The sequence below is a fragment of the Carettochelys insculpta genome, chromosome 14 (assembly GCF_033958435.1).
Source record: "Carettochelys insculpta isolate YL-2023 chromosome 14, ASM3395843v1, whole genome shotgun sequence".
NCBI classification, from domain to species: Eukaryota; Metazoa; Chordata; order Testudines; family Carettochelyidae; genus Carettochelys; species Carettochelys insculpta.
The window spans coordinates 39,760,589-39,784,460 of record NC_134150.1 but is presented as its reverse complement, the minus strand read 5'-3'; the positions used below and the strand labels follow the sequence as shown (position 1 = coordinate 39,784,460).

The window sequence follows — 23,872 nt, the reverse complement described above, 5'->3', positions numbered from 1 at the left end:
GATAAGTGGGCATCCAGCTAACTAAAATCAGGCTGGACTACAGACGTTGCTGGACCAGAGAGGTTCAGCTTGTACTCTCTCTCAGAATGCCATGCGAGCTGGATGTGATCATTCCGAGGATGGATTCTCCATCTGGTACCTTGCACCCATGACAAAACAAATGTAGGTTGTGGCAGACCACAGGCAGCATGCTTCAAGAGCCTAGAGGAAGGCAAATAAACTGGGGCAGTGCCTTTTTGTTCCCCACATAGGCTCACAGAGTGCAGCCCAGCAGGCAGCTGGGCCTCGTTAAGAATCAGTCAGCAGCAAAAGGGCTAATCAGACACCTTCTGCCAGTTAAGGCCTCCTAGCTTGCTAGAAAAGGTTTCCCCCACCCTCCCAGCAAAAGGGGGGAAGGAGAAGAGGAGTGGACCAGGAAGAGAGGCTGGAGGACTGAGGTTTTGGAAGCGAGAAGCAGCTCAGCCAGGTGCAGGGGGACAGTGCTAGAGGGAAGCAGTGTGAGAAGTGACCCAGGGAAAGGTGGCTGTGTTTGGGGCAGGGGAAAAGCCCCATTAGCTGCCTTCCATGGAGGGTCCCTGGGCCAGAGTCCAGAGTAGTGGGTGGGGCTGGAGTCCCCCCCACCCGTCCCCTGGAGAGCTGCTCTGAGGGGAAAACAGGGGTGTTAGAATCTTCTGAAGAGGTCTTGTCCCAACCCCTCCCTTGGACCTGTGATGAGAACTGCTCAGTAAACAGAGAGCCTTGTCTCCGGAAAGACCAGAAGCAGTGAAGCGCCACCACGAGTCTCTGAGGCAGCTCATAAATATCCACCAAGATGCGCAGAACCCCTAGTGGGCCATCAAGGGACTTGTGTCATGGGGTTCAGGGGTCCCCAGGCTCTGCACCCCATCCGCAGGCAGGAGGGACTCTCACTCAGCAGGAGAACAGCAGGTTTCTCAGCGAACAGGGACACAGAGAAGTCAGTACAGCAGGCAGAGACAGCCAGTCCAATCCATGTTGGGGAGAGGAGGCCCTGAGGGGCCCCCAGGGCCAGGGTCATGTCCCTTCCTTTGTCTCTCTCTCTCTCTCCCAGCCCAGACCAACTGCTTTCCCACTCCCAGTTCCAATTCAAAACCTACAGGCTCCACCTCCCCCTTTGTCTGCAGTACAGTGGTGTCACCTGGTCGCCTAGGTTACACTCAGCAGGAGCCCCACACCCTCTGTGAGCCCCATACACACGTGTATCCCCCACTGCATCACAACTTGTCACAGGGTGCAAATAAAATTACTGTTTATTATACCACACGGAAAGGGCCACTCAAAGCAAAGCACAAAGGATTGACGACTGGGTGGTAGCACTCACTGAATTGAACATATTTATGTTGCTCAGTCAGGAGGTAAAATTAAACTCGTGGGGAATTGTGATTATACTTGTGGCTTAGTTATTATCCTACAGTGTAACATTGGTGTCCAGTAGACAGGATTCCGTAAAGAAGGCAGCATACATTAGTTGGAGGTGGGATACGTTTCGGACACATCTCATTAATGAGAGGGTCATACCTACCTCTCAAGTGGCTGTTTGACAGAAGAAGGTTCCGTGTCTTCAGAGATCCTGCCCATTGTGGGAGATGCACCCCTCAAATGGATAGCGATTTCTGAATGTTGTGTACAGGTTTGCTGCTTTCCAGAACTTCAGCCTTCTGGTTTTATTTGTTCCCATGCAAGTCTCTTACTTGGTGCATGGTGAACTTGCACCATGACCTGTAACCTGAAGTTTGTAGCTTGTTTTAATAACACAGAGTAAGGAGAGCAGATATCCCACCCTTCGTGCTAATCCAGAGGCTGTTCAACTGGCAAATAGACCTTCTGGGTCCTTTCTGGTACTAAGAATCAGTCTCTGAATTAGAGCCACCTGAGTGCTTGAGGACAATGCATTTAAGTAGGCTCTAAACGGCTTTAAAAACCTCATTGAGTGTTCCATGCAAAACCTAAGGTTCAATAAGGGAAAACATAGGGGAATTGAGACTAAATACATCCAGTTCTCATGAACGTGGGTGGTTAGTCCCACTGTTCAACTGCCGTCTAATTGGTTCATATTCTGAATCACTGAAATCCTGCAACACGTTCTCTTCGGAGTCATCTTCACTGTCTTCCTGCCTCTGTAGAGTGCTTTGAATGCTCTAGAAATGAAGACATAGAAAACCATTTTGCAGCCTTCCACTCTGATCTTCTCTATGCTGCTATAGGTTATCTTCAATGAGATTATTGTGGAATTGCATCACTGAGCCTGAAATCTGGCTTTCCATCTACTGATAAAAGGCGACCCAAACCAAAATTCCAGCTCTTATACACCCTTCAGATTCTGGGGAAACTTAGTTCTGAATCTAAACATTGATAGTTGGGCCTTTAATGCTATATTTATTGAGATAATCCAGCTGCTATCTGAGTCTGTGCTGTACACTTCTAGCTAAAGTGTAGTCCCTGGTAAACAAAAGAAATCAGTGTTGGTACTTGAGCTGTGTAGGAGCCTATTTGTAGCTTAATTAATGTCTTCCCCTGGTAAGAAAGACTGCGATTCCATGGTTTGGCCAGTCTGTAATCATAGCTAGAGTTGTGTTATATGGGCTGGGCCTGGGCGAACTTGCGTAAGTATAGAGTTTAGATGGATAAAAAACTCTCAAATTTCAATCCTGTGTGATGCCTGTAAAGTTCTTAGTGCTTGTGGATTTGTTATAAAATAATATTTTCTCAGGTGCATATGTTTTACATTTGCTGGACCTTTTCCACTGTGTGAAGCTTCCTTGACTGTCATGTGCCTGTCTTGGTGCTTTTTAATAGTAGATGTTTTATATTTTGGTAACAAGGGAAGAGCTATTTAATATCCTTCCTATTTATTTGTAACTTTCAAAATCTGTTCTAAAAGGAGCCTAATTTATACCAATGCCCCAAATACTGTTAGGCTGGGCTTGTGGGGCCAAATACTACTAACTGGGTACATTGCTATTGTTAATCATGTTTCCTGTGGAAGTGGCTCCGGACCTCCCAGCAATGGGCCCTGTTGTGCTGGGTGCTGAACAAACACAGAAGTTCCTCGTGGGACATGCTGAGGAGCTAGGGAGGGATAGTTCAGCGGTCTGAGTATTGGCCTTTTAAACCCAGGTTTGTGAGGTCAAACCCTGAGGAGGCCATTTAGGGGTCTGGGGCAAATTAGATTTAAAAGAAAAAAAAGATCTATCAGGGATGGTCCTTGGTCCCGCCAAGAGGGTACGGGACTGGACTCAATGACCTCTCAAGGTCCTTTTCAGCTCTATGAGATAGGTAACACACAAGTGTTGTGACGTTCATGCCACAATTACGTTTTGGGGGGCGGGGAGGGGAGTAGCAGAGGACTACAAGGCTGGTCAGGTGAATGGGGAACCAATGGGGCCGTACCAGATGAGACTTAAGGACTTCGTCTTGTTTGGCCTAACAAAAGAAATGCTGAGGGGAGTTGCTGTCTCCAAATACACTAAAGCAGTGGTCCCCAGCCTAGAGTCTGCAGGGTATTGCAGGGGTCCATGAAAAATACAAAATAAATAAAACTGATCATAGAAAATAAGTTTCACATAAAATGCAAAGTTACAATCTATTATTTTAAAATGAAGTATTTTCCAATAATGTGATTAATGGCTGCCCAAAAATCTACGTTGTGGTGTCCTTTCTCATTTAATGAAGTGTGCGTAGCGGCTAGAATTGGCTTCGATGGGGTTCCACAAATAGTTCTGGAGGGGCTGATTGGGGGTCTGCACTAGTGAAAAGGTTGGGAACCACTGCACTAAAGGGATAAACACCAGGGGGCAGGAGGAGTTGTTTATGGTAAGGGCCAAAGTTGACAAAAGAACAAATGGATATAAATGGCCATCAATAAATTTAGGTTGGAAATTACACAAAGGTTTCTAAGCATCAGAGGAATGATGTTGTGGAACGCTATTCCAAAGATGTAGTGGGGCCAAAAAAAACCGAACCTGTTTTAAGACTGAGCCAGCCAGGTAAGTCTATGGTGCAACTGCCTACAGGGGCCCAGGCTCCCTCTGTGACTGCTTTTACCAAATATCTCCAACAGCCAGAGATGGGACACAGGATGGTAGGGCTCTGAGTCACTACTCAGTTGTTTTGTAGGTATCTGGCTGTTGGTGCTAACATTTGTTGTAACTGGGCAGGGATCTTCCTCGAGCTCAAATCGGCAGACAGCCATTTTTTTTAAATAGTTAGCAAATTACAAGCAGTCATGTAGCACCTTTTAAAGACCAACACATTTATTAGGTCCTGAGCTTTCAGCGGTAAGACCCACTTCTTTTGCCTTCCTCGGCAGCTTGGGGCAGGGGGTCTCATGCAGGTTGGAACTAGAGGAAATGGCGAATTCTCTGTTGCTTGAACTCTTTAAACCAATGGTGTCTAAAACAAAATTTAGCAGTCGCCACAGTCCCTCATCTCCCCCCCACACCAGGTGCCACTCCCTGAGCCAGGCCCCCGCCCCCTCCGCCTCCCCGCCAGCCAGGCACACCCTCTCTGTCCCCCGTGCAAACTGCTAGTGACTCACCAGAGCTGCCCCGTGCAAGCAAGACACAGGTGGGCCCGCAGCCACATGCTTGTTTCACCAAACGGTGGGGCGCGTGCGTGGAGGGGCAGGGCACACCATGTGTGCAGCTCTAACAAGCTGCTCCACTGCCCAGTTCACCACGCATGGCGAATGGACAGCGTTTTGGACACGGGGGCTTTAAACCAAGATTGGGAGACTTCAAGAACTCAGCCAGAGATTAGGGGGCCTGGCAGGGGTAGGGCAAGTGGTTCCATGGCTAGTGATGTGCAAGGTGGCAGACTAGATGACCCTGATGGTCCCTTCTGGTGCTCAAGCCTCTGAGCTAGGAGAAGCTCAGCTAAATGGGAAGGGAAGAAGGAGGGAGAAAGAGGGAGACAGCCAGAGAAAACAGCCAATCAGCAATCACGCCGCTGTTAGTCTGGGAGTAAGTGGGTGGCACTACCTTTGCCCTTCTTCAGTCTCGCTGAGCTTGGCTTTGGAAGTGGTGACCGCCACTCTGTTCCTCACAGGTCACTCTTTTACCCCTGAGTGGTGTGAATTCACTTTATTTGAGCACATGGAGAAGAGGCCTGGGGCCCCAGTCTAAGCCAAAACCTTAATAGGCGCTGCCACGGTGGCTGCATCTCTCTCACCTGGTTGCTGGTGGACCACGGCAGGGTGGAAGAAGAGTTTGTGGCGCTCGCCGGCCGGGCATCCTGGTTTCCAGAAGCACCATGGAGCTTTGCTCTGAAATCCTAGCAAGGCAAGACACCAATGGTTAGGCTGGAGCCCCCTGAGTATATAGATCAGTGAATAAATGCAGTCATGGGATGCACAAGCTACTAAAAGCAGCAAGCCAAGGGAGCTGTGCAAGCTTTGAATAGATGGCTGCTTTAAAACAAATAAAAGGAAATACTACTTCTTGCAATGCACAGTCAACCTGTGGAACTCCTTGCCAGAGGTTGTTGCAAAGACCAAGACTTTAAGAGGATTCTAAAAAGATCTGGATAAATCCATGGAGGCTCAGTCCATCAATGGCTGTTAGTCAGAGTGGGCAGGGATGGTGCCCCTTGCCTCTGTTTGTCAGAAACTGGGAATGGGTGACAAAGGGAAGATCACTTTGATCACCTTCTCCGTTCTTTCCTTCTGGGGTATCTAACGTTGCCTCTGTCGGAGGACAGGATACTGGGCTAGATGGCCCTTTGGTCTGCCCTAGTGTGGCCGTTCTATGTTCTTGTCTTCTGTGACTTCCCTAACTACTGTAGTTATAAAGATCACAGAGGGCTAAGTTGGGACCAAATGCAAAAACAACTGGGAGAGAGGGTTAGAGAACTCAGCATGATTTAATTGACTCCTAGGCGTTGGCTTGCACTGTCAGGGGGACACTGGCCATTAGACTTGAAGAATGTGGGGGCTCTACCCTCCATTGCTGGCTGGGCTTGGACCATAGCTCTGTTTCCTTCCTCATGCCTTGTACCCAAGGTTCTAGCAGTGCCCAATCCTTGAGCATCAGAACACGCTGTAAGGGTATCTGTGTTTGCCACTCGCATGCCAGGGATGGTGCCTGGTGCCCTGCCCACTTTCTCTTGGGCTGAACAGTCTGCCACTAAGCTTTCCCCTCCATGTGAAGCCAGAAATGTGAATGTGCTCAAGCTGTTAAACACTCAGAGCTATACAGGTTTAATATGGGGGTGTATCTTCTGGCATGATGGTCTTTTGTCTGAGATGATCCCATGTGAATGAAAATTATAGGCACCACGTTAGCAATACAAATTGCTCATCAAAATCTAATCTCCTTCCAGGTGTGAATCAAGCACTCACGTGAGTGACCGGCCCTACAGAGACTTCGAGGTGGCAAGGGTTATGTCTGATCCACTGGCCAAACCTTGGGCTCTCTTCCACAGACTTGTCACCCAGGGTCACAAGTCATGGCACCACTGTCTGACTCAGTTTCCCATCTGCACAATGGGGATGATGATACCTGCTTCTAAGAGATGCTAGGGACTATTTACCATTTGCAAAGCATTTGTCAGCTCTGCTAATAGCTATAGCCGCACAAGTAGTCCAGTAGAAAAGTGCACTTCAAACCTGCATACCTCCATATCTCTTTCCAAGTCATAACCGTCCAGGTTCTGGAAGGCGCTGGAATAGACCTCCAGAGCCTTGGCATGGAAAGCCATCTCAATGGTGACAAAGTCTAAGAAAATCTTCTGCAAGAAAGAAATGTGAGGGTGGGGTGTGTCAGGGCTCCGTTCCCCATTCTGGCACTCCAAGTGCAGGAAGTGGGGTCTCGCAAAAATTTAAAACACCTTTCCTATACACAGGCTTTACTTATAAACTTCCCAAGGTCACAGATTCTCTGGACCCTGGAGGGTAGGGGCTGCCACCACCCCAGCCCTTGGAGACCCCTTTAACCCAGGCAGACAGGCTGGAGAATGCCCCTGTGAGGAAAAACTCCAACCCCATTCTCCCCTTTACAGAGGGCTTGATAAGGCATGTACACAGAGACAGACCCTACTCAGGACACAGGTATCAGATCAATTGCTTAAAACAGTAATTTATTCACAAAACAAGAGAAAATAAAGTGTAGTGGTGATAGCACAGGGAGTATTTCCCTGGGATTCAGCTTAAAAGTTACAGAGGGAAAAATCAAGTAATTAATCAAAGCAACAACAACAATAAAAAGGAGATAGCCAGTCCAACCGAATTCAAAGTAACCATAACCTGATCGTGTCTAACTATACCTTTCCCTCTACTTAAGCCTCTATGGCTGATTTTGAGAGTTAGAATATTTATGGGATTCATTTCAATTGGCTGAGAGACATTCTTCTCCCTCTGTCTTCTCTCTGCCTCCCCAGCAGAAAGAAGACCCTGAAACTGCAATTGTTCTCAGCTGAAAAATGTCACTCCACTCCCACTGGCTCACCTGGGCTCAGGTTACCTCAGGAAAAAATTAAGCCCTTCCCTGCACACATTCATGATGGGGCATTATAGGGGCCAGCCCTTTCCTGCTCCTAATTATCATTCATAACCCGCAGAGAGCCCAGGCATGGTCAGCTATTGGGATTTTTAAGACAAGGCACCATTGTGATCAGTGTCTAGTCTAACGTTGCATAAGGCAGGACAGAGAACTTCACCTGGAGGTTCTTGCACCCAAGCCAGCACTTTTGTCTGAAGTAGAGCAGATTGTTCCAAAAGAAATGTCTGGTCTTGCTTAATAGGCTTCATGGGTTGCAGAATTCCCCCCATTCCTAGATTGTTTGTTCCAATGGTTAAAGTTACCCTCTGAGATTTTTCTTGTTATAGTAACAGAGAGAAAGCCATGTTAGTCTATGTACCATCAAAACAAAAAAGCAGTCCAGGAGCACTTTAAAGACTAACAAAATAATTTATAAGGTGATGAGTTTTCATGGGACTGAAAGAAGTGGGTCTGTCCCACAAAAGCTCATCACCGAATAAATTATTTTGTTAGTCTTTAAAGTGCTACTGCGCTGCTTTTTTGTTTTCTTTTCATGTGCAACATAAGTCTGAATTTGCCTAACTTGAACTTGTCATGAGGTCTTACTAAGCCTTTGGTTGATAGAAGAGGGCTTTCTGCTGTAGGTCTGCCCTTTATCTTCTCTTTGGCTCTGGCTACGCTTCTAAGATTGAGGTGCAGCCGTGGCAGCGTGCTCATGGTCAGAGGGCTGGGAGAGCGGTACCCAGCACTCGAGGCTCCACATTAGGCTGGGAGCCTGTTTACACCGATGCTTTATAGCTCTGTAACTTGCTGTGCTTGGGGATGGGGTGTGAGTGGGTTTTTTTTTTCACACCCCTGAGCAAGGAAGGTATAGCGCAGTACCTTGCCCATGTAGACAAGCCCTTTGTTAAGCCACGTAGATGGAGCCTTTCTCTGTAGGAAGGTCTCCTGGGCCTTGAATCGGTCTCGTTGCTCTTTTCTGAGCCCTGCCCCGCACATGTTTTACCTGAATGTCTTTCAGTTTCTGTTTCTGGAACTCGTCAATGGTTTCCTCGAGCAGCTGGGTGGTGCGGGCAGCATCTACTGAGGCTTTATGCACATTTGACTCAGCCTGAGAAAAATCCCAATGGAGAGAAAGCATCATATGGTGCCTGCCCTGGCCCCTCAGATGCAGGAGGGGGGTAACTGCCCTGGCCGGGGGGGTGGGGTGGGTGGGGAGCAAAGTGTAGAATTATAAGATTGGGCCTTTAGAGATGAAGGATAATGCAGTGGTTAAGGCATGAGCCTCGGAAACCAGGGTATACTTCCTTGGTCTGCTACTGATTTCTCTGAGACCTTGGGCATGTCACCTATCGTATCTGTGTCTCAATTTCCATCCGTACACGGAACATAACAGCACTGTCCTGTCTCTCAGAGGGGCTGTGGGGATAAATATATTAAAGATGGTGAAGTGCTCAGACACTCTGGTAATGGGGACCATATGGAGCCCTAAGATGGATAGACAGGTGAGAGGCAGTGCAGCACAGGGACCAGCAATGAGACCCAGATGTGGTTACTGCGCGAGCACCCCCACCAGTTTAATCCATAAGCCTGCCTGTCTCAGGTAATTGGAGGAATGACGGTGCCCCAGCAAACCCTTGTTATAAAGCAGCGTTGGGATTGATGCTTGTAGAGGAAGCATCGGCCTCACTGCCGTGGGAATGCCTTGGCCCAATATTGTGTTTGAAGGCCTCATTCTCCATACACCACAGAATACAAACTCCCCGAGGCCTGACATTGGCCTGATTTGGTTGATCTCAGGATGCAGAGCACAAACCATTTTAGCTTCCCCTCCCCAAATATACCATGATCAGGTAAATGGCTTCTTTGGAAACTCAGCAGTGTCTGTCTGCTGGGGTTGCAGCCGCTCTGTGGGGAGGAGGGCATGATCTCTCTCTCTGACATAGACATGTGCGCTCCTGTGTTTAGAGCCCTGTTCTGTTTCACCAGTTGACAGTGGTCTATGAGCAGGCTGTTGAGCAGGCCTGACATTATTCAGCACAGCGCAGTAGGGCATGTCTGCTTCATGGGAGGAACAGAACCCTGGCCCACGGGGCCTTATTACGACTGTAGTTTCGTAAGATGGGCTTAATTCCTCCCTAGGAAACTCCACTAAAACTGGCAGAGTAACAGCAGGGATGTACCTAGCTCTTTTCCTTGAGAAACAATTCAGTTATGTGGCCTGTATGCCTAGCTCCCCGCTATATGCGCTGTGTGTGTGTGTTCCCTTCCTGTGATTTTTATCAGCTGGGGTTTAAGAAGGACAGTAGGGTCTTAATCTCAGAGGGGTAACCATGTTAGTCTGTAATTTCAAAAACAACAAGCAATCCTCTGGCACCTCGGACTAATAAATGTATTAGGTCATGAGGTTTTGTGGGTGCAACCGAAGTCATCTGATGAAGTTAGTTTAACCCACAAAAGCTCATGACCTAATAAATTTGTAGAAACTTAATTTTCTAAGATTTCATCTGCTCCTCCTACTTATTCCCCCTCTGCCTATGATTCCCGCTAATTCTTTGAATATGACTTTTCAATTGTTTCCATCTTCAGATGGGGACCAAACAAAAGGTGCAGTCTGTCCTAGGGCCTTGAATTTTAAAAAAGCAGAGACCTGTTTTGTGTGTGGACAGATCACACCCAGGCAGCTGAGTTGACCCATTTGCACATGATCACAGCCAGAGAGATGCCATGGGTTTATTCTTGCATTTTCATGAGCCTTCCTGGTGAGTAGTCCCTAACTTCTGCATGTAAGGAGCTGATACCTGGATTCATGCATATATCCTTAGTCAAAGTGAATGGAGCTACAGAAGTACAATGCAGAGAATGTTGGGTATTACAGTAGCAGGGTTGCCTCTAGCTAGAATGTTTCTTAAAGCTTCCTTTGAGGTGCTCCTAAGCCCTGAACCAGCTGTTTTGTGGAAGGGGGCAGGGCATCAGGAATACCATCTCCCAGTTTCTGTTCCTAGGAGAAGTTATGGTTTCCTTTTGACTGCTGAACTTGTTACTAAAGCTAGACACTGAGAGTCAGGACTCCGGGGTTCCCTTCTTGACTCCATCACTGGCGGGCAGTGTGATTTTGGTCAAGTCACTTCCACCCCTCTTCTTTGTGCCTCAGTTTCAACCGTTTTTGTAAAACAGGGCTAATGAGATTGACTTTCCACAGTGAAGTGCCTTGATCTATAGTGCGAAAGCCCTATGGGAGAACTAAGTGTTGTTATAAGCTACCCAGTGGTGGTTCCTCTAGGTGAGGAATTAATGTGGCTGGAGAGTATTCCATCAGAAGGATGTTTCCTCTGGGTATTTTAGGGCTGTCAGATGCATCCCCATGTGGCAGACACCCTCTGGGGGCCCTGACACTCTTTTCCTTTCCAGCACAAGTGGTTGTACAGCTCTCCTGCAGCTAGAGAGAGGAGGAGGAAAGATGTGCATCCATCAGCACTGACTGTCATTACGGGAAAATGAATGAGGCTTATGCCAGGGCTATTTCAGGTACTAACATGTGGCGTAAGCTCTGGACCAGTGGAGCATTGTGCATCAGTGTGTTGATCAGAAAAGCAGCTGGGAGCAAGTGAAATAAAACCTGCCTTAGTGAGCAGATTGTAGGTAGGGAAAACGCAGGAGGGAGCCCTCCCTTTTTTGCATGGGTTGGTGGATTTCATTGCTTTGCTTTGTGAGCTAATGACTCCCCTGCCGGGGGGATGCTCGGTCATTCTTTTTTTTTCTCCTTTGAATACCGAATGCTCGGGATTGATTAAACACAGGAACCACGCGTGACTAGTGTGTGGGCTGTGCATCCCTGGTGGGACCCGTTCTCATCTCTCACTGGTGTCAGTCAGGAGTCACTGCACTGGCCTCAGTGGAGCTGGTCTAAACAGTGAACGTGACAAATGAATCCTTATTAGAAGCTGCAGCTGAGATCAGGTGTCATTGTGCTCAGCTCTGCATGTGTGTGGGAAGAGGTGGTCAGAATATTGATGGCTTATTTCCATGGAAAATGTTGAGTTTTCATTAAAAAAAAAATGAAAAATTTCAGCCAAAGCTGACAGGGTTTTTGAAGGCTTTGACAAAAAGTCTAAATTTTCTGCAGAAAACCGACACTTCTCCAAAAATGTGGTTTCATTCAAAACCCAATTTTCCATCAAAAACCAGTTTTCCCAGGGAAGTTTTGTACAGTGAGAAAGTCCCTGCTCACATAGGCTTACAGTCTAAATTGACGGTACAGCCCAATACAGGAGCGGAAAATCTGATTCCAGTTCTTGGTGCTATTGAAAAGAATTGCTTCTTTGAACCAGCACCATGCCATGTTATAAATACCATGCGGAGAGCTTTTAAAACATTCCCCAAAGTCCTATCCTGGGTCAAATTTATCCCTTGAGCACTCACCTGTGTTTGAACCTGACAATCTTTCACTGTCCACTGCTTGAAATTATACCCTGGGCACAGGATAAGTATACCTGGTGAAATCTGTGCTTACCTGGGACTGAAAACAATAATCAAGGAACAATCTGATAAGAGGAGGAGAATTTATAGACCTTGATCCTTATGCCAAATGTCTGTGACCAGCTGAGCCCAGAATAATGTTCTGAACGGAACTGTGACTGTCAGATGCTTGTGGGCAGGAAGGAATCTTGCGTTCCTGCACTGACTCACTGCCCTGATTGCATTCTGAAAAAGGATTTTTGCCTTGAGACAAATATGACAATGATCTCTGCAATAAAACATAGATCCAGCTTGGCCTGTGACTTTGCTGGAATGCCTTTTAAATATTGCCAGCCAACACACGAGCCCAGAAGGAACACATCATATTGCCAGACACGGGGATTGATGACAGCCGAGGGAAGTTACCCAGGCTCCCTCTATTTCTTTCTACCCATGTGCAGGATAAATTTTGTGACATGCACTGAGGTATGCATGGATGCGCACCACTAGTAGAAACACGCACTGCTGGCTGCGGTCATTCTGGGAATCAGCTGGGTGGCATTTGAATCTCTCCTGGGGGGGGCTGCCCAAGTGCTCAGTACACAGGGAGCGCTGGAGGTTGCCTGTTTGTATTGTGCAGGAGCTCTTGCCTTTAATGCACCTACAGATCTGGTGGGAATCAGTAAAAATCAGGACAATTCTTTTTGAAAAGTTTAACCCCCCCCCCTTTTTTTTTTTGTTTTTTTTAATTTTCAATGAGCTTTTTGGGGAGGGATAGCTCAGTGATTTGAGCATTGGCCTGCTAAACCCAGGGCTGTGATTTCAAGCAGTGTGGAGGCAGGCCACTTAGGGACCTGTGGCAAATAGCTTTAAAAAAAAAATCTGTCAGGGATGGTGATAGGTCCTGCTGTGAGGGCAGGGGGCTGGACTCGATGACTTGTGAGGGTTCCTTCCAGTTCTATGAGAGAGGTATTTTGGGGAAAATCAAAACACCTCCACCTGCCTCTGTAGCAGGAGGAAAACCCACAGAGGTTCATGGAAAATAGTTGAATATCTGCCAGGTTTTGCACTGAAATTTGATTCCCCCCCCTGTATTTGCATGAAAAATGGCTTTGAACTTCAAAGGGTCAGGCAGCCATGTGAGTGTACTAAGGAGGAGCACAAACCTCTATGCATTTTGTACCCCACCTCCTGGAGACAGAATTGTCAAGATACAGGATCCTCTACTCTGCCTGATGTAAGGAACTGAGGAGGGAGGCTGTAGTCCCTGATCGGCATAGTACTTCTCTGAATCTACAAGACATGGCAACACCCAGCCCTTCTGAGCAGAGCCTGTACTAGTCCCCTGGTGCAATGTTTTGTTTCCAGAGAAGCTGAGTCACCTTGCAAGCAGCTGAGCCTACACAAATATGGCCAATTTCTTATTTCCCCCTTGAGGATCTTTGGACCGTTCTGCTGAGAACTGCCTTCTGTGGAAGAGCTGCGGGAGGCGGTTACTTGTTTAAAATATTTTTGCTAGTCAGAGGGAAATCTCTTGAGCTGTCAGGAATGGGCTTATCTCTTTGAAAAGCTCTGCCACCCAGAAAGTCTGAAATAACATGCAGGAGACAAGGCAGGCTCTTTTATTGCACCAACTTCTGTCCTTGGCAGGTTACAAACTGGCCCACCTTGCATTTAGTTTAGATATTCTGCTTATCTTCTCAGCACCTGAGGAGGAGCTCTGTGTAGCTGGAACGCTGTTTCTGCCACTGACAGAAGTCGGTCCAATAAAACAGTGTTTCTTAAACTATGTTCTGCGGAACACCGGTGTTCCATGGATAACTCACAGGTGAGCCACAAGCATTTGGAAAAATACATTGGTGATCTCTATTTTCTGTTACTAAAACCAGATGCAATGACACTTCTTCATTGCTATGATACATGATTAAATTACTGCATTTTGGTTTTGTTGTATATGTTGCTGTTTGGTTGCATTTTTTTTTTTTTTGGTCTGGCAACAATTCCTTTGAAGAAAATTTTCATAGGTTTTCTGCATAAAAATGTTGCTGTTTGGTGTTCCAGCATCTCAAAAAGTTTAAGAAACACTGCAGTAAAAGGTATTGCGTCACCCACCTTGTCTGTCTCAGATCCTGGGACTGACGCAGCTACCACAGCGCTGCAAACAATATGATAAGGTGCATTTCCGTTGGTGGGGGCAGAGGAGCAAAACTTAAGGAGCATGACCTGTTTCCTGTCCACAAGTCATTGCATGAGTGCTGATTTGGGAAGTGCTTAGAAGGTTAACAGCTCAGCCCTCCCCAGTTTATGTACAAAATGTGAGTCTGGAATGCATCTGAGCTGCTGGTGACCAGACTGGCATCAGAATGCAGCACATGTGAAATCTCCCCTTTTACATTTGCAGATTGATAAGGAGGTGAGGTAGGGAAAAGCTGTCAGTTCACCCCCTGACCCTCAATCCCATTGCATGTCTGTGCTCTGACGAGCTGCCTGTGGCTAGCTTACAACAGTCTGGGTTTTCCCTTGCTGGTGTGGGTAATTTCCCGATGCAAGTCTGTTTTCAGCTGATTCTGTTGGATCCCAGGGCTCTGTGGAATGTTTGGTAGAAACCACAGTGCAACGTCAACCTCCAAGCCCTGACTTCCCACCCCTGTGTGACTGACCAGCCAGCTCCCAGGCTACCTAACCATGCCACGCCTCTCGGGGTTTGTAAGATGGCAGAAAGGATACGATGGTGTGTCTGTCTGATGGTGACTTCTGCCGCAGTCTCTCCAGTTTCTCTAGTTGCTTTATCTCATTGTTTCGGACACTGTTGAACCTCTTCATCTCTGCCTAGGAGATGAGAGAAGTGTGTTATTAGAAGGCTGGTGCAGCTGCCTGGCTCTGCAGGATGTGGCCGGGTTATAGCTCTATGGTGCTTACCCGCATCTGCTTGAACTGGACTCCATACCGTTTCAGCGGCTCCACGACTTTCATTTCCAGTCTCTCTACCTACAGGGGAAATTGGTCAGGGACAGAACGTACTTGGTACAAACAGGGCCAGCAGTTCGCTGTTTGCCTCCAGCCACCAAGTAACGGCACTGAGATTGCCCTCTGCTCAGTCGTCACCAGATCATTCAGTCCTGGGTCGCTCTGTCGATACTGCTAATTACAGCAGGTCCCCCAAAACAGGACCTGGGCTGGCAGCACTGTTCCATGTAGGCCTCTGAGCATCCATCAGGTGGCAGCACTGTTCAAGTGCTGGAGACCCACGCTGGAGTGGAACCAGACACCTGAGAGGTGACCCACTGCCCCATCCGTAGCACAAAAGGCACAGCAAGGTATGGAAGAGCATGCAAGGAAGGGAGAGGGGGTGAATCCTCCCCAGATAGCAACCAGAGCATGGCCCATCATCACCAGCCTCCTAAAGCAGAAACCAATGATGTCAGCTTGGATAAGGGATAGATTCATCCCTAAACGTCTTCCCTTATAAATCAGGTCTCCCATTCCTGGCTGGAAAGGACCAGGAAAGGCTGCACAGACCAAGTCCCTCAGCTGCTGAATAGGGAAAGCAGCAGTGAACTCAGCTGTCTTAGGACAGGACCAGGGTTCCCTCTAATTTGTTCTGTCCATGGGCAGAAAAAATGTTGTTCTGTGCATCAAGGCATGTGTGGATGTGCACCACCAATAGAAACAGGCTGCTGGCCGTGGGTGCTCTGCTAATCAGCTGGGTGGCACCTGAATCTCTCCTAGCTGGCCACCCAAGTGCTCAGCTTACAGGGAACACTGAATACTTGGTGTTGTGGTATTGCTAACATATGAGTCCACTGCTCCCTGCTGCCCAAGTCTGTGGTCGTACTGCGCCTTCCTAGCTGTGACTGCAATCCTGCTGTAATGCGTGTTGCATGGTCTTGGCCGTGCCTTACCTCGGCCTGCCTGTAGTCCTGCACTTTGGCCAGCTCCTCGGCAAAGTTCTTCATGGTCCTTTGCAGCTCAGGGTTCTCGGTGTTCGCATAATCGAAAAGCTGCTTCACCAGGAGATCAGACTTGTCCCGCAGCTTGGCAGTCTTCCTGGCGTAGGCAGCCAGCAGCGCGCAGAACTGGCCGAAATATTTCTCTGCATTGGCTACTGTGTTCTCCATGGTCTTCACTTGGCTGTCTCTAGGGAGGGGAGAGAAGAAAGGCATGTGGGGTTGGTTCACCATCAGTATGCAGGGGGCTGACCCGGCTTCAGAGACTTGAACCCTGAGTTTTGCAGACCCCCACCTTTGCGTGTGTGTGTGTGTGGAAGTACATGAGCAGCTTGGAGAGCTGTGCAACGGACTGGTCGGTGCATACATAGACACAAACGGATTTGGGCCTCGGACTGTATTCCCCATAAGCTGTGCATTTAAATGGTCACCCTGGAAAGATTCAGGGGCCACCCAGCTGCCCACCGTGTGCACAGCCGGCGGCAGTGTCTCAGTGCATACAACGTTTATTCTGCACATGGTTGGAAAAAAAATTGAGGGACCACTGGTCTCGGGTGTCTGCTGTTCATCAGCCGCAGAAATTCAATAGATCAGGCTGAATGGTTTGTTACCCAGGAGTCTACCGCGACCACTCTAAACTTTCAGTGCTGGGCCACTTGTCTAGACTGCCCTCCAAACAGCTGGAACAGTTTTCCAGGCTCTGTGTTTACACTAAGTGATGAGAGGTTGTCAGATGCGGTTGTTCAGAATGTCTTGAGCTTCCAAGCAGACCCCAAAGCGGCTCCAGGCATGTGGCAGGCACCAGTTGTAATGAGCTGGTTGGAAGGTGTATCAGCAAGTTGTGTCCAGCTGTGCTGCTTCAGTCCATAATGGTTTCACAGGAGTCGGTTCGTCCTGTCTCCTTATGGCCATCCCACAGTGCCTTCTCCTGCCTTGAAAATGCCCCCCCACCACACACACCCTATGGCTCTCCATGACAACGCTGGGAGAATGGAATAGGGGCCAGAGGGCTCCCAGCACCCACAGGCACGAGCACGCCCTTAGAGTAATCCATAGTGGAATATGTCACAGTTCCAGGGCTAGTTGCGCCCCCGTCTCCTCTCTGGTCTCTGTCTACACTGTAATAAAAGACCCATGGCACGGCAGGGGCTGACGCAGGTCAGCTGACTCGGGCTCAGACAGTGCCGGCTGTGGAGCTATAAAACAGCTGTGTAGAGACTGGTCTGAGAGCTTATGAAGGGAGAGAGAGGCTCTGGCTCCAGCCCAGATGTCTACGCTGCTGATTTTAGCCCTACACCCCTGGGCCCTGGGAGCCTGAGTCCGCAGGGCGGGGCTGTGAGATGCAGAGCTCTGGGCTTATCACTGTATAGATGTACCATCAGGGCACTCTCCTCTGGCATCAGGCCTTGTGTTTTTCTCTCCTGGGGTGTCCTGCTCTGAAGACCCGGACCTGGGCTACAGTGCCCTGTGGATCTCTTGTACTAACTCAGCAGGCGCAGCTGGGTTTGGCAGCCGCAGTTCTTCCCTTTGGGAGCCATAGAATCCGAGGGCTGGAAGGGACCTCAGGAGGTCCTTGAATCCAGCCCCCTCCCCAAAGCAGGACCAACCCCATCTAAATCATCCCAGCCAGGGCTTTGTCAAGCTGGGACCTAAAAACCTCTAGGGATGGAGATTCCACCACCTCTCTAGGCAACGCATTCCAGTGCTTCACCACCCTCCTGGGGAAGTAGTTTTTGCTAGTATCCAACCTAGACCTCTCCCACTCCAACTTGAGACCATCGCTCCTCGTTCTGTCTACAAGCAAAGGCCCAGAATGGCCAAACAGCCTCCAGAAACCAAAGTCTTGTTAATCTCAACATCAGGAATAGAGCAAAGCACGAGAAAATGGGTCTGCATAACCCTGGCAACCTGTGGGGGGAGCCCAGTTGTGCTGGCTGTTCAGGCAACCTGGCGTGTGTCTATGGGTGTCTGTCTGTTCCCTTGAACGGTCCCCTAACAAGTGCCCCTCCCTCTGGAGGAATGACTCATCACCACCACAAGTGCTTTGTCTTAGTTCCCTGGTTTTCCTTGGTGGAGAGAAGTCGCACAACAAAGCCAATGGCTCTTGCATCCTCTCTGAAGTGTCAGCTGCTGGGGAGCTGGCTGAAGCCTTGTATTTTTCCTGCCACTTCTTAAATGCACCCCGCGTTTTCATTCAGTAACGCCCCTTATCACAGTCAGACAAACACACAGGAGTCAGACGTTATGCCTGAGCAGCCCCTTGTCCACGGCAGCACTGCCAGAAGTCACATGGAGCTGCTAAGCCCAGGTCCCAGCTTGGAGTTTTGCCAGCAAGGGTGGAAAATGTTTTCAATGCCCCATTAGTCCCCCTGAGAAGCAAAGGAAAGAAAAAGCCGCCCACTCCCCACACAAGCAATCTGCCATCCCTGGGGGCCAAGGGGTGGAGGAAGAGAAGGCCGAGAGGCACAACTGTATGGCAACCCTGCAGAAGTTGGCACCTCTGGCCCCATTTGCCTGCCTCTACAAGCCAGACCTAGCTAAGCTATTGCAAGGTTTGGGGGTCCAGTCCTCTCACTTGGGGAATGCCCTTTTCCCCAGGTCTCTCTGTTTGCTGGTACAATTTGCGGGTGCCTGTTTTGCAGATTTTGCACCTGCAAATATATTCTGGCTGCACGTGTTAGCCCAGCGATGACACAGTAGGTAACCCATCTAGTGCTGTTCTTGTCTGTACAGTTTATTTGGTATTGCCTGGCTGCTCGAGGTCTCAGTGTCTTTGTGTGGCTGCCCTTTGGTGCAGCTGACTGCAGCTGGGTTGCCGGCTGGTATGTGATACACAGAGGACAGCAGTTGAGACTCTAGCCTAGACCCTCATGATCAATAGGCAGCAAATGCTCCAGGCTAGCTGGAAACAAGCATCCCTTTGAGCCTCCAAGAGCAGTGCTAACCTCAGCTCTGCTTGCCATTACCCCTGACATAGCTCCCAGCTGCAGTGCCCTGTACTGGTGAGTGTAAGCCCATTACTGAACGCTCCTGTCATAAGCTTCAAATTCGCAGCACCTCATCCCATCCAGAAACCCAACTCCCCAAGCTATCCGTGTAAGACCTCCCCGCATTCTTCTGAGAGCAGCATTAATGGAAGATACAGCTGCAGCCTGCCGATGAGCCTAGTTCTCCCTGCGGCTCTGCCAAGAGTTTTGCAGCTGTGCATCACCTAACAGAGCCGGCTGGTCTCCATCATGCAGGCTTGACTCCTTGCCACGAAAGACTAGGGGGGCCTTACATTGCACAAGGCTCTGAGCCGGAGTGAATGGCCTTCCCTCAACCTCACCCTGCAAATAAATCTTTGCAAACAGGGCGGCTCTCCAGAGTGCGTGCGGCTTTCTGCAGCAGGGGACTGTGCCCCCGCCTCCCAGGCTTGCTGTAGCAAATAGAGTCACTAACCATGCAGCTGCCCCAGGCCCTTCTGTCTCGTGTGTGGTGCCGTGAGGCATGTTTGCAGCATGATTTTACTGGCCTCAGTTCCAGCTTCTTCCCCCTCCCCCTGCCCTGACTGAACCAGAGTGATAAACCAGAGGGAGTTTAAAGGCAGCAGTAAAATGAGCAGGCGCTAAAGAATGATGGTGTTAAATGGAAAGAGCTTAAATCTGTGGGGTTTGGCAGAGGAGAGATGCAACAGTAACTTCCCACAGGTAGACTCAAACCTAGGAACTGTGGAGCCTAGTGCGTGAGGCTATACAGCAGGGGTCAGCAACCTTTCCAAGGCAGAGGGCTGAAATTTGGCCTTGTGACCTCAATGTACCATCAGCGTGCCGGTGATACTTTTTAAAGTCGCTAATAGTCCTACTGACCACAGGCTCATTAATAAAGCAATGAAGATGCAGAGCTTTACTGTGGAGTTGGTAGTGGTTAGCAGCATTAACTGGGCTTTTGTTAATCGACAGGCAGCCGGGCTTTGAGCAAGCTCCTCTCTGCATGGGGGAAGAGGGGCGAGGCTGAGTTCCAACCTTGCCTGCCACTCGCGGCACCTGTGCCAGGGGTTGCTGACCCCTGCTCCACAGTTTGAGCTAAAAGCCAGCTCACCATTAGCTATGGCTATAGAGGAGAGTCAGTCTTTCTCTGTCTAAGTGGTGCACTAGGTGTGTGGGTTACATATCCTCTTACAAAAGGCGCAGAATTATTTAGTGTGTATTCATGGAGCCCATCAGCGTCCAAAAGGATGGGGGTCCCTGCAAAAACCTAAAGGAGATGGCCCTGAGTTGGAGAAACGTCGGGTAAATAGCTGGGAATATTTCCTGGCAGCGAGATGTTTCTGCAAGGTGCAGTGGTCTAACAGGGAATGGTGGACACACCAAGTAGGACTGGGTGGAATGCTAAATGATGTGTTTACGGGGAACATGCTTCAGGGGTGGGAGAAAGCTAGACTTCCTCTCTGAAGCTTCTCCTTCCGCAGTAACACCTGGCTCATCCACGCCTTGCAGGTGGCTCCAATGTTTGTATCCAATAAACCACTGTGTGAGAGGAAGATGGCCATCTACTCTGTCCCTGGCTGCTCCTCTCCGCTAGAGCAGGTTAGAAAATGCCAATGGATTTTGTGGGAGCGTGGGAAACATTTTCTAGGTCTCCCCGCCCCTCTTCTGTTTCCCATGAAAGAGATTCAGGTTTTTCAGTAAAACTGAAAATCCAAACGGATTTAGTTTTCACAAACTAATTTTAGTATTTGATATTTCTAATGGCTTTTGGTCAAATGTTTCATTTCACAAAAAACCTGAAAACTGTTCCCCAAAACTTTTGAGTTCTGGTGTTTATCCAGAACTGGACTAGTTTGACCCTTATGGAAAATGTCATTTCCGTTTCTCGTCCAAAATATGTTGTGACAACAGAGATGAGCATGAGTTTGCATGTAGTTCAGCAGCAGGCCATTTGTGTTGCTTTCCGTGGATGAGTCACTAGGTTAGGAGGGGCTGCCTGACAGGAGTCAAGCCTTGGAACATGCACCTTTACTCATGATGGCTAGGAAAAAGGAACGAGATGCTAACCGTGAAGCCCTAATAGGATATGGCCTTCTGCCGAAGCCAGCCAAGCTGCTACTGAGTGCTGTGTGCTTTGAGGACGCAGTTACAGGGCCTCTTGCAGCCTTGCCTGATCTGTCCCTGGACCACATGGGGCACAGAGCTCTGGCAGGTCTGGTGGCAGGGTGGTGGCAAGGGAGGAGGTGACGGTACTGCTGGAGGGGAAGTAAGTCACCACCAGACTCCCGCCTCCAGCAGCCTGGGAATCTCTAGAGACCAAGTGTTTTCTGCTCTCTTGAGGCCCTGCGTGTAGTCTGATCTTGGCTCTCGTTCTGCTGTCAAACATCTGGCTCCAATACACTTCTGTGTATGTTTGTTATGATAGTCAACAGCTCGAGCAGATGCAAAGTTTCCAGAAGTTGCTGCTGCTGCTGCTGCTTTGCACGGTTCTTAAACATTGGATATGTATAGAGCCTATTTCTCTTGCAGGGATTCTCCTTATTAAGGAGATGACAACAGTCAAAACCCTATCCGCAGCCTTAGATGAGAGCATCTCCATTATCCCCTGTGACATTGATGCAAATGCTTAAGGTCATGATTTCAGGCAGACAGCATCTTCCATTTTAGCAGGCAGTCACTTGGGCATGGAGAACCAAAGGATGCTAACTGAAGGAGCATAGGTCTTCTTTACTATTAGTACGTGCAAATGGCAGTGGAAATCATGGGCTGCAGAAGTGAGCGTGCAAAGTGGTGCAGAGACAAGCTGAGGCCCTTGGATCCCAGAGCACAAGCAAAATTTCCAGTTGCAAGTCTATTGACTACTTCATGGCTACGAGCTGTTCTTGAACCTGGAGCCTCACATTTGTTTCCCAGGGTTCCCTGTAGTCATACATAACTAACTTATCCCCCTTCCCCAGGTCCTTGCTGTGCAAACCACGCACCCCCATGCCACCTTCCGCTATGCATCAGGGTTTTTCTGCACTGCAGTTGGGGGTGTGACTGCAGTTCGAATGCATGGACCTGAGCTAGCATTCCTCTAGCTAGCTTGGGTGCCCGCGGAGTGATGTTGTGACTAGCTACTGTCGGCTGGCAGCATGAGTCATTACACTGGGTCCCAGGAGGGTTCGTGCAGACTGCTGCAGCTTCGCAGATACCTGAGCTAGCTAGATTGAAACTAGCTGGCATGTGACGTCTACATGAGCTTTCAAGAGAACAGAAAACGCAGTGTCCCTAGAGATTGCCCAGGCCTGCAATGCAGGGTTCCCTGTGAGAACACCTCCAGTTGTAGGTGAGCTAAAGATCACCTCTCACAATGTTCCTTGAAGTCCCCAGGCACCTCCTTCCCATTGGCGGAGCCGGCACTAAAGTCTTAGAGGTGAGCAGCCTTCACCTTGGCATCTGTAAGCAGCATCTCTGGTGGTTAATGCCCCTCTTTGAGCATCTGCCTTCCTTCAGGGGAGCTTGATGTGTTTCAGAACCAGGGATGAACTGAGCCTTGTGTCTCCCCCCTTCTCCCCTGTGAAGCTAAGTCATTGCACCTGTTTTACAGAGGGGAAAGCAGAGGCCAAGTTAACTGACTTGCATCAGGTGGGATGCAAGACAAGCTACCTTCACGGGCTGTAATGCCCCTGCATGGCTCGGGAACTTCTTGCAGCTCACCGCAAACTCCTCCCCCTGGCAGGCTGCGTGGGGGGCGACAAAGAGAAAGGTCATCCCCAAGCAGCTGGCCCCGGGGCCCACCTTACCTGGAAAGGACGAGGTTCATGGCTGCAGCAATGGGCCAACCTTCCTAGCACCGAGCAATCAGTCTAGTTCTGGCTGCAGAGGGACCCACGAGAAGCACAGCTGCTCTTGACCTGGTGCAGGTGGCGAGCCCAGCCTGGTTGATATGGCAACACAACCAACAGAGCCCAGCATGTGGGTGGAGTTGTGGCTCTGGTTTCCAGGGGTAACTGAGCCTGCTCCTTATCCCTGCCCAGCCGACAGCTGCTTCCTCTCCAGATCTGTCCCTATTCATGGGCGGATCTTCCCCGGCTGCAGCAGCTTGGCCGCTCCCCGACCACACAGATGCCATCCTTCCTCCCTTGGCCAGGTGCCAACCAGCAGAAGGTGGCCCCTGGGCAGGGCAACAGCAGGCAACTCAGCAGGGGTAGTCCTGGCAGCTCACGCCTGCCTGGCTGTTGAGTCTGTCACAGGTTTGCTATAGCCTCCCATTGGCTCCAGGCTTGGCACTCGTGGCTGCAGCCTTCCCCCACCTCAGCCCTGTTCTCCGGGTGTCCTCAAAGCCCCTCTGTGTTTTTCCCTCTCTGTGAGCCTTCTGCAGCAGGGAGAGCTGCTTGTGCTCCCATGGAGCCCTAGATGTCTCCAAGCAGGATGTCATAAAAAGGTCTCCCACTGGGACCCCCATTTTGGAGGTACCCACCCCCCAGCTGCTGGTTTGGGGAAAGCAGGGGATGAACAGGATCTTTTGTTAATGCAGGGTGAACCTCCCAAAACCAGCATTTTCTCACCCGGCAACGTCTGGCACCTGCGGGCGGTACTGGACCAGAGACCCCAGTGTCTGCAGGGCCAGAGCTGCACCGGCAGCCTGGCCGAGGCTGCACCAGGCACCTGCGGGGCTGGGGCCATGCTGGCAGTTCAATGGCTGGAGCTAGCACTTGTGAGGCTAGGGCAGTGTCCGCCACCCCTGCCAGGGCCGGAGCTGGCCTCTCAGGGGCCAGGACCCCACATCTACAGCTCTGGGGCCGTGTCGGCAGCCCAGGTGGGGCAGAGCTGGTGTCCACGTGCCTGGGGCCAGAACCATAGGCAGGGTCAGGGCCATGTCTGGCAATCTGGCCAGGGCTGGAACCAGCCTCTGCCGCTGGCAGCCCAAGGTGTCTGGGCCAATGTTGGCCCAGCAGGACCCAAGGTCAGGGCAAGAGGTAAGGGGGCCTCAGGTTGGACATGTGGTGCAGGGACAAGAGCA

The 23,872-nt window shown here is 49.7% G+C and overlaps 1 protein-coding gene across 1 annotated transcript; it reads right to left on the bottom strand.

The window, feature by feature from the left end:
* Window positions 1–1,283: 1,283 nt before the first annotated feature.
* Window positions 1,284–22,752, bottom strand: CIBAR2 (CBY1 interacting BAR domain containing 2). The gene is made up of 9 exons (XM_075008828.1): window positions 22,653–22,752; window positions 15,854–16,088; window positions 14,871–14,939; window positions 14,679–14,780; window positions 12,007–12,012; window positions 8,500–8,604; window positions 6,631–6,744; window positions 5,188–5,289; window positions 1,284–2,156 (listed from the first exon to the last, which is right to left on the bottom strand). The coding sequence occupies exons 1-9, from the start codon at window positions 22,670–22,672 to the stop codon at window positions 2,019–2,021; spliced, it is 891 nt and encodes a 296-aa protein (XP_074864929.1). The 5' UTR covers window positions 22,673–22,752; the 3' UTR covers window positions 1,284–2,018.
* Between the last annotated feature and the right edge of the window lie 1,120 nt (window positions 22,753–23,872).

Bases quoted from the DNA above. Each gene is read 5' to 3' on its own strand.
- CIBAR2 (XM_075008828.1), bottom strand. From the start codon at position 22,672: ATGAACCTCGTCCTTTCCAG. The intron at 16,089-22,652 runs GTAAGGTGGGCC...TCCCCTCCCTAG, and splicing joins ATGAACCTCGTCCTTTCCAG to AGACAGCCAAGTGAAGACCA. The intron at 2,157-5,187 runs GTGAGAGAGATG...CTTCATTTCTAG, and splicing joins CGTGGTCCACCAGCAACCAG to AGCATTCAAAGCACTCTACA.